Source organism: Momordica charantia, assembly GCF_013281855.1.
Source record: "Momordica charantia cultivar OHB3-1 chromosome 4 unlocalized genomic scaffold, Mcharantia_2.0 BLBB01000004.1, whole genome shotgun sequence".
NCBI classification, from domain to species: domain Eukaryota; kingdom Viridiplantae; phylum Streptophyta; class Magnoliopsida; order Cucurbitales; family Cucurbitaceae; genus Momordica; species Momordica charantia.
Window position 1 is genome coordinate 4,493,881 of NW_028275162.1, and position 9,302 is coordinate 4,503,182.

The following is a 9,302-nucleotide window of genomic DNA, read 5'->3' on the forward strand; positions in this document are numbered from 1 at the left end:
AAGATATAATATTGCTTTGTTTATTATAATTTGAAACCATTTGGTAAAGTTAAAGAAAAAAGTAGTCTTGAAAGGGACTTGTTTATATCGTCAGTAATTAAAGATAATTTATTTTATATGAAAGATTTCAAAAAGCTAAATTTGAACTAATTTAATAAATATATTTCAAACCAATAAAATTTTACCATTTGAAAATTCAAAGAGTCATACCTAATATTAAATTGTGCTTTTTCCCAAATAAAAGTATGTATTTCTCAAAAGTTGATAATAATTGTTCGAGTTAAAAGATTATTGATTGATCATGTCTTACGGATAAGATTAAAATTTAAATCATTCAATAAAAATTTAGTTTCGAATATATAATCCAAGTTGACATAGAATAGACACGTAATGATATTTAATTTGTTAGATTAAAGTATATAGAGTTTCTAATAATTTCTTATATTCGAATTCAAAATATTAGGATTTCATTATTTTTAGAGTATTTGGTTCATAAATAATCCAAAAGTATGATCAAAGGTCAAAAAGAACAATATTTGCGAAAATACTCAAAGGGCAGGAATGCCTAATATTACAAAATTTCTCCTCACTACAAATAGAAAATGAGTAATTTCCCCCAAATTTTAATTAAAATTCACATTTTAAACCTAAAAAAAATACTGTTTTTAAATCGAATTTATCGAAACAAAAAAGTGAAAAGCTAAATCCGTTAATAAATAAATTCGAATAATCATATACTTATCTCCAATAAAAAATTCATAAATTTAAACTTCTGATTTTTTTAATTGATGAAATATATTTTAACTAATTAGTTAACGTTGGTTGACTTCAATAAACCTATCTTAAAGCCATATAATAATAATAATAATAATAACAACATAGCAATAATAAAATAACTCTTATTATTGTATAAGATTCATATTTAAAAATTGCTACATAAACTCTAGTGGTCTAGTGGTGGGCCCACTCAAACCCTAAGCCAAAATATTTGAACCACAATTGTTAATTTAAAATAAAATATTTAATTTGCAAATATATATATATATATAGGGTGCAAAGTACAATATTGTCTTGTCCTTTGTGATTGGGACCATACTCAGCCATCACTAATCTAATCTACCTCTATTATTTTGCCTTCCTAACTATCCCAAAATAAATGCATTAAATCTCCATAATTTTTATTGGCAAAAAATAAATAATTTTTCTTCGACTTGCTTCAATTTGAACTTAATTAAATTACCTGATAACTATTTAAGTTTTTATTTTTAAAAATCAAATTGTTCATGTTCCTAAAAAACACTTTGATTCTTAGTCAAATTTAATCAAATTTAAAAAACAAAACCAATTTTTTTTTAAAAAAATTAGGTTAGATTTTGAAATCATTTTTAGAGAGTAGACAGTAAAAAACGTTTTTAGACTCAATTTTATGAAATGATATTCAAATGGGTGTAAGATAGCACTATTTCTCTCCAGAAATCTATGTTTGAATCTCTCCAGCAAATGTGATGTAATATATATTAAGAAGACTTTATTTTTGGTATTTCAATTTCATTCACTAAATTATAAAATTGTGATGAATCAATATTTAAACGGTTAGGCCAAACTATGATAATTAACGTAAAAAAAACGAAGTTACATAAATATCTAAATTCAATCTCAAAAGTATATTTAACCTAGTCACATATCAAAAACTATTCAAACTTAATATAAAAAATCCAGCCAATATAAAGACATATATTTCATTTTTTTATACGACACATATATCATATTAGAAAAATATATATTAAAATACCTAAATTATACTCAAGAACATTTTACATGAAAAAGAAGGAGTACAATCCAAACTTAATTTAGTAGATAAATATTGTTGGAAGCTTCCACTGAACCAAAAAAAGTACAATAGTAAAAACATTGATTTTTTTTTTAAATTCTAGATGATATGGAAATAAAATTAATACCAATTATGACATGTTAGTTAGATGAGAAGGTGGTGTCATTAACTAAAAGTTTTTTATATTTTGGGAGGAAATATTTGGACAGTTGAGAAAAAAAACAATATAATAAATTTAAAATTAGGGGAAAAAAATCACGTGGATGACACGTGGCCAATTTGCTATGAAGATGTACAGCTAGATGGTTCACTCCATCACTTCCTTCACTTCCTTTCCCCTTCTTCTCTTCTCAAAATCTCTGCAACAAATCTCTTCCTTTCTCGCTCCTCTTTCTCTTTAAGAACTCTCCATTTTCTCTCTCCTCTTCCAAATCTTCGCGCAGTTTCTCCATACTATGCCGGTGGTTCATCGGACTGATTCACCGAGCAGTGAAGCTAAAAGGGTTGTTCGCTGATTGGTAATTTGCCATGGGGATATGTACTTCCAAGCCGCCTCCGAAGCCGAATCCGTATGCTCCGAGAGACCCAGATGGTCGGAATGATCCGTCTCAGACGCCGAAGTCTGCGCCCACTCCTCACCGGAAGGATGATCTCGTCGCCGGGAAACAGTCGCCGTTCTTCCCTTTCTACAGCCCTAGTCCTGCGCACTACTTTTTGAAGAAGAAGAACAGCCAGAACTCGCCGTTGCCTGGGGGTGGCGGGACTGAGAGTGCTAGCTCCACGCCTGGTAGATTCTTCCGGCGCTCGTTTGCTCCCCCTTCTCCGGCCAAGCATATTCGGGCGGTGCTTGCGCGGCGGCTTGGGAAGAAGGCGGCCTCCACGGCGGCGATTCCGGAGGAGGGCGACGAGGAAGGTGGGATCGAGTTGGATAAGAGATTTGGGTTCTCGAAAGAGCTTACGAGTAGATTGGAAGTTGGGGAGGAGGTGGGTAGAGGGCATTTTGGGTATACTTGTTCTGCTAGGTTCAAGAAGGGCGAGCTTAAGGGTCAACAAGTTGCTGTCAAAGTCATTCCCAAAGCTAAGGTTAGTGTAATTCCAATTTTGAATTTCCCACTCAGTCTTCGAATTCCTGCAAATTTGGGTGTGTACTTTCTGTAAAGAAAGCTAATTCTGGTCAAAATTTGTGGGTACTTCTGATTTGGGAATTCTATCTTGTTTGAATCAGAACCCATTTGCTTTTCTCCTTGGAGAAGATTATTCGGGCCGAGTTCATACTCTTCCCATCCCGAAATCTGCAAATTTAGGCAGAGTTCTCAGTCTTTCTGTTAAAATATAGAGTTTGGGTTTGAATTTTCCACTTCATGGCGAATCATGTAGTTTGCCATTAGAAGATCATGCTCACAGATAAAAGTAATTAACAATTCTGGTCGGTTGACAATTTTTGGGAATTAAATATAATCCTACTTTATCTTGAATACTTCTTCGGCATTTGAGATTTTAAGTGGCAGACGCGTAAAGGGGTCAGCTTGTATGGCTTTTCTTACCTTTGGAGTCAACGATGAGAATTATCTGGACCCACCAGAGGAGGCCATATGTGGTTTTACACTGTGCCAAACACACAATCAAGGAGATATTATTTGTTTCTTTAGACAGACAAACCTGTAATGTTTTACACAAGAAATAATATTAAACTTGCCTCTTGATACCATTTTTCCTCCAGGATTTTCTCAGTGTAGATCTTTCCACTGTTCGATATGTGACATTCTTTAGAAACTGATCGGTAAAATATTTGAAATGGTTCTTGGCCTCCAATGGGTTCTTCTCATACTAGTCTTCTTAAGTGACCTTTTAGTTTGCTCAAACGTACCAAACCTTTTGGCAGGTTTCCCTTTGGCTATTGGAACTAGATGGACGGTAGAGCCGATTTCAGCAATTAGATTTCTATAATATAGTGTAGGTTTTTTGTGTCCTATGAAAATTTAATGAATTGGACTGATGAACAATATTCTGATAAAAATTTCCACAATGTGGTAATGTCTTAAACATAAAGGCACCTTCCATGGGTCACGTAGTAGTCTTCAAGGGTTTCTTTTTCTTAATTCATTACTCATGTTGTGTATGGGATTTATCTTTTTCAGAACATTGGTTCTGTTCAATTGGCAAAGTTTTTTTGAATATTTGGGCTGAAATCGAACTTGTAAACATCATACATGGCAATCTTAAATTGCAGATGTGAAAGAATTATGAATATTTTAATTTTTACGACACTTTCGTGCTCATTCTATATAGTAACTATTATTGTAAGTTTGGCACATTCTGATGTGCTAACGATAGAAAGTTGAATTGGGTGTGCAGTCTTGAATCTTCGGAGTTGTCAAATGTGAAAGAACTATGTATATTTAATGATTGTTTGGTGCTTGGTCCCTATAGTTACTATTATTTTCATTCTGGTATATTTTGACGACCTAATGGTAGAAACTTGAGTTGGGTGTGCAGTCCCGACTCTTAGGAGTCTTCATTTGCAAGTATTTTATTCAGTGTTCAGGTTTCCTTCCTCGTTTTTTGCTTCCTTTGTCGGATAATGGTTAATTAACATTCTTGATAAGGTTATCTTTTTGCTTGTTTGATGCAAGTGGGAAGATCATTTCTAATGATCATATTCGCATGGGAAACCCTAGTGTTTTTTGTAAATATGCCACTGGCTTAGTTTGCCACATGATACCCTAACCTGGGATATACTATGAGTGCATGTCCTATATAGTGTCTCGATTGGTCATCTTGGCCTTGTATTTTTCTTTTTTGATAACCGTGAGTGTTTGGGCCACCATGGTTTGAATCAATTTCCTCTAAATTCTTTACAATTTACCTTGACTCCTTTGGACCAATTGGCCAACTCATGATGGTTATCTTTACCTTTATTATTTCATGATTTATTATCTACCTGAGTAATAAAGTTACACTTGAAGCATATTTGTGGATACACGAGCAATTGGCTGTGCTTCATGCTATATTTTCCTTGTGTTCTTTGGTGCTTATATTTTTATGCTTCGGTGTGATCATGATTGTAATTCTTATTTGTTGAGCAACATTGAAGTGATCTTTTTTTATTGGAGCATTGATGTGTTTATATATATATATATATTTTCCAGGTTGGTGTATTATTCACTTGAGTACTCCAATGTTAGCTTTTATTGCTTCCAATTTTAGATCACTTTTCTATTTCTGTTTTTTTTTTCATTTTCTTTATCCAAGGAATACTGATTTGAAAGCCTGGATTTAACGTCTTCATTCTAGCTCATATATTTCTTGAATAAGTAGAAGGCTGAGTGAATCTACCTTGTTAGAAGGAAATGCAAGGCAAATAGAGGCTTCTTTTACCTATAGGATTATTTCTTTTTATTCTTTTTCTTCTTCTTTTTAATAATGTTCATTTAATACTCTATCTCACTTTCATAACCTGTAAGACTTACCCTATAGCTGTTATCTATGTGTCTCACTCTTTGTAATTGCCAGATGACAACAGCTATTGCTATTGAGGATGTCAGAAGGGAAGTAAAAATATTGCGAGCCTTGACTGGGCGTACAAATCTAGTACAATTTTACGAAGCATTTGAAGACCATGATAATGTCTACATTGTAATGGAGTAAGCTTGGAATACCTACTTATACTTTACTTAGGTCTTTTAATTCGACATGCACATATAATAAATGGACCCAGCAAAAATTCAAATTTGTTATCTTATGGTGTTCTCAATCGGCTCTGCATCCATAGAATCGGGCAAAATGCCCCATGTTGATTAGGTTGCAGATTTTATTTTTTACAAATCTCAGAGTCATTACTTATTTCTAACCTCACAAGCTTATACTGCCGTAATTACTTCTGTGGACATTCAGGTTGTGTGAAGGAGGAGAGCTTCTAGATAGAATACTTGCAAGGTGGTAATTTTGGTAACTATATTAACATTTCTAAAGTAGGCTTTTTAATCTTTTAGACTTGCATTATTTGTCTCTAATATTGATTGTAATTTTGTTCTTTAGAGGTGGAAAGTACTCAGAGGAAGATGCAAAAGCTGTCATGGTTCAGATATTGACCGTCGTTGCATTTTGTCATCTTCAGGGTGTTGTGCATCGGGATCTGAAACCCGAGGTTAGTCATATTCTTGATACTTCTAAAGTAAATTTTTGGAAATGGCTCGGGATGTCTTATGAAACATTACATTTAGCCACAACGGCTAGATCAACCTTGAGAGCATAGTGTGAAAACCAGCCTACTTGGGAAATGTAGGAATTGCATGTGTAGCCGTCTCTTCTGGAACCTGATTATTGATAACATATTTACCTTTTAGTTTAATTCTAGATGTTCATTAGCATCATTCCGTAACAAAAATTATGCCTATATATTTCTTCGTTTGTTGGCAACTGCTGATAGGTTGCAAACCCTTAGTTTAGCTTCACTTTCTTAGCTAGAAGTCAATCTTCATCATATAAAAGTAACTTTCTTCATAATGTAAAAGTAATTTTCTCCCATAAAAAAGTATAGAAGTGTTTTGCTTTTCCCATTCACATCTCTGTCTCTCTAGTGTCATCACTTTTATCAAGGTCTCATCCATCCTGCTGCCATATTTTCTTATATCCAATTGTAGACAGGGGATCTTCATTTTTTTTTATATGAAATCTTCATTTTTTTTATTTAATATCCTAATAGTTTAATTTTTCCAGAACTTCTTGTATACATCTAAAGATGAGAACGCTCAGTTAAAAGCCATAGACTTTGGCTTATCGGATTTCGTCAAACCAGGTTCGTCTTATTTGCCATATTTTTGCCGTTGATTTCTCAAATACTGGATGTGCTATTAATATGATTGTTGTGCTTATAGATGAACGACTTAACGACATAGTTGGAAGTGCATACTATGTGGCCCCCGAAGTACTCCATAGATCTTATGGTACAGAGGCCGATGTGTGGAGTATAGGTGTGATTGCATACATTCTTTTATGCGGTAGCCGCCCATTTTGGGCCCGAACCGAGTCGGGAATTTTTCGAGCAGTCTTGAAAGCTGATCTAAGTTTTGACGAAGGTCCATGGCCTTCATTATCTTCTGAAGCAAAGGACTTTGTCAAGCGCTTGCTAAACAAGGATCCACGTAAACGATTGACCGCTGCTCAAGCATTAAGTAAGCTCCTTTCTTCCCCTCTTATAATGTTGACTTGCTTAATGTCCTAAGTCGTCTGCTACCATCTCTTGCAGGTCATCCTTGGATCCGGAATCATAACAGAGCGAAAGTTCTGATCGACATCCTAATTTTTAAGCTCATGAGAATGTATATGCGGTCATCGTCCTTGCGCAAGGCTGCTTTGCGGGTGTGTACTCACATGTTTATTACAGGAAGAGATTTTTTTTCTTTATTTTCGTTTCTGTTTATTTTTCTTTCATTAACCAATAGGGTGCTAACTAAGTTACAAAAATTTTATCTTATAAGTTATATCAGCTTCATGTTCACAATTTTATCTCATCTGGGCAATGAACTAGTCATAGTTGTTGCCACGAATTTAAAATTAATACCAATACCTACCTAGCTTTTGATTTTTGTAACTTCTGTCTGCAGATAATTCTTTTCCTAGCACAAAAACTTTTATGGTATAGATCATTGCATTAGGCTCTACTCTAGGAATAGAATATTTCTTTCCTGTGTAGCTGAAGGAAAATGCATTATAAAATTGTTTCTTCTGAACCACCCACTTGAAAAACAAGGGAGAGAGGAAAAAGAAGTCGAGAGTGTCGAAGCGGTTGTATTATTTACAAACATAACACCTTCAATTTTAAGTTGGCGATCCCGTGTAATTTTTAATGTGTACTGTTTGTAGGCTGTATCCAAGACATTGACTGTAGATGAACTCTCTTACCTAAAGGAACAGTTTGAACTGTTGGAGCCAAACAAAAATGGCTTTATAACTCTGGAGACAATCAAGATGGTTAGCTCTCTCTCTCACACAAACATGCACGTGCATGCACAAAAACAAAGTTGACAGCAGAAATTTATTATTGCTATCTTATTTTGGACAGGGTCTTATGAAACAGGCAACCGATGCCATGAACGAGTCCCGGACGCTAGATTTTCTTGCAAATGTAACATTTCTGCTGTTTTTCCCGTGTACTAAGCTGTATTTTTCCTACTTTCTACTGAACAGTCACTTTTTTTCCATGACAGCTAAATACACTTCAATACAGAGGAATGGACTTCGAAGAATTCTGTGCATCTGCATTGAGCATCCATCAGCTAGAAGCACTCGACCGATGGGAACAACATGCTCGTTGCGCATACGAAATTTTCGAGAAGAATGGAAATCGGGCAATCGTCATCGAAGAGCTCGCTTCTGTAAGCCAAAACCCGCCTTCACTTTCATAATATTCGCAAAAAATTCATCATTCTTAGTTAGCTCTTTCCTGAAATGCCTTTCTTCCTGGCTGTTATCAGACCTGTATTGTAAATCTTATTATGCCAAATTGTGACAAAAGGGTTTTGTTATATCCTCTCCCAAATGTTGCAGGAACTCGGGCTTGGCCCATCCATCCCGCTCCACGTTGTTCTTCAAGATTGGATCAGACACACTGATGGGAAGCTAAGCTTCCTCGGATTTGTTAAGTTGTTGCACGGCGTGTCGAGCCGAACGCTAGCAAAGGTGTCATGAACCACATCGGTAACCTCGTCTCGGCTGCAATCCGCTCAGTACAGACTAGTTTGTTCTATTACAGCATACATGTGAGATAGTGGTTGGATCTCAAAGGGGCCTTAGAAGAGCAAGAAAAACATGGAAGCTTACCAGCCAAATTGTATTTTTGGAGCATATTTATGAACTTAATTCTCAGCACCAATTCTTTTGGGAGCTGTTTGGACCATTTCAAAAGCTCTATGGGCAACTTCCCCAAAATGTTGACTTGAAGTTCCAATATAAAAGAATATGTAATTTATTGTTTTTTGTTTTCTTTTTACCAGAAAGGGTGATAGCATTGCCACTAATGAAGGACCATTAATACATAACTTCCAATCATCTTGTCATCCATTTTTTCTCTTTTTGCTCAAAATTCATACTTCACAGAATTCTAACCAACAGCCATTAAAGCATGGAAGTTCCAAATAAGGTTATTTTTGTCAATGATACAAATTGAGATGGAAATATTAGTCCAATTGCATTTATCAATTGAAAATTTTGTTGTGGAATCTACTTATGTCTATGTGGGTTTAGGGTTTGTTGCTAAATTTAGGTTGGGCAAACTCAGACTTGTGTAATCCAAGAATCAAACACAACTTACACAAATCTAAATTATGAAAGCTCAGACATTTTTTATTTCAAATTAGGTAAATCTTAACTTTATATTAAAACTATAACTGAATATCTCTTAAAATTTCATAATTTGTGTAACTTAGATTACATATTTGATTTATAAACTTTTGAGTGGTGTGTATTTATA

The 9,302-nt window shown here is 34.6% G+C and overlaps 1 protein-coding gene across 1 annotated transcript; it reads left to right on the forward strand.

Moving 5' to 3' along the window:
- The first annotated feature begins 2,141 nt into the window (after positions 1–2,141).
- LOC111007701 (CDPK-related kinase 5) lies at positions 2,142–8,881 on the forward strand. Its single transcript, XM_022280160.2, has 11 exons — positions 2,142–2,914; positions 5,345–5,475; positions 5,726–5,767; positions 5,870–5,978; positions 6,551–6,629; positions 6,709–7,005; positions 7,080–7,192; positions 7,697–7,804; positions 7,896–7,958; positions 8,041–8,208; positions 8,381–8,881. Exons 1-11 carry the CDS (start codon positions 2,360–2,362, stop codon positions 8,519–8,521), a joined length of 1,806 nt encoding a protein of 601 aa, XP_022135852.1. The 5' UTR covers positions 2,142–2,359; the 3' UTR covers positions 8,522–8,881.
- Positions 8,882–9,302: the final 421 nt, after the last annotated feature.

Bases quoted from the DNA above. Each gene is read 5' to 3' on its own strand.
- LOC111007701 (XM_022280160.2), top strand. From the start codon at position 2,360: ATGGGGATATGTACTTCCAAGCCGCCTCCGAAGCCGAATCCGTATGCT. The intron at 5,476-5,725 runs GTAAGCTTGGAA...GTGGACATTCAG, and splicing joins AATGTCTACATTGTAATGGA to GTTGTGTGAAGGAGGAGAGC. The intron at 5,979-6,550 runs GTTAGTCATATT...TAATTTTTCCAG, and splicing joins ATCGGGATCTGAAACCCGAG to AACTTCTTGTATACATCTAA.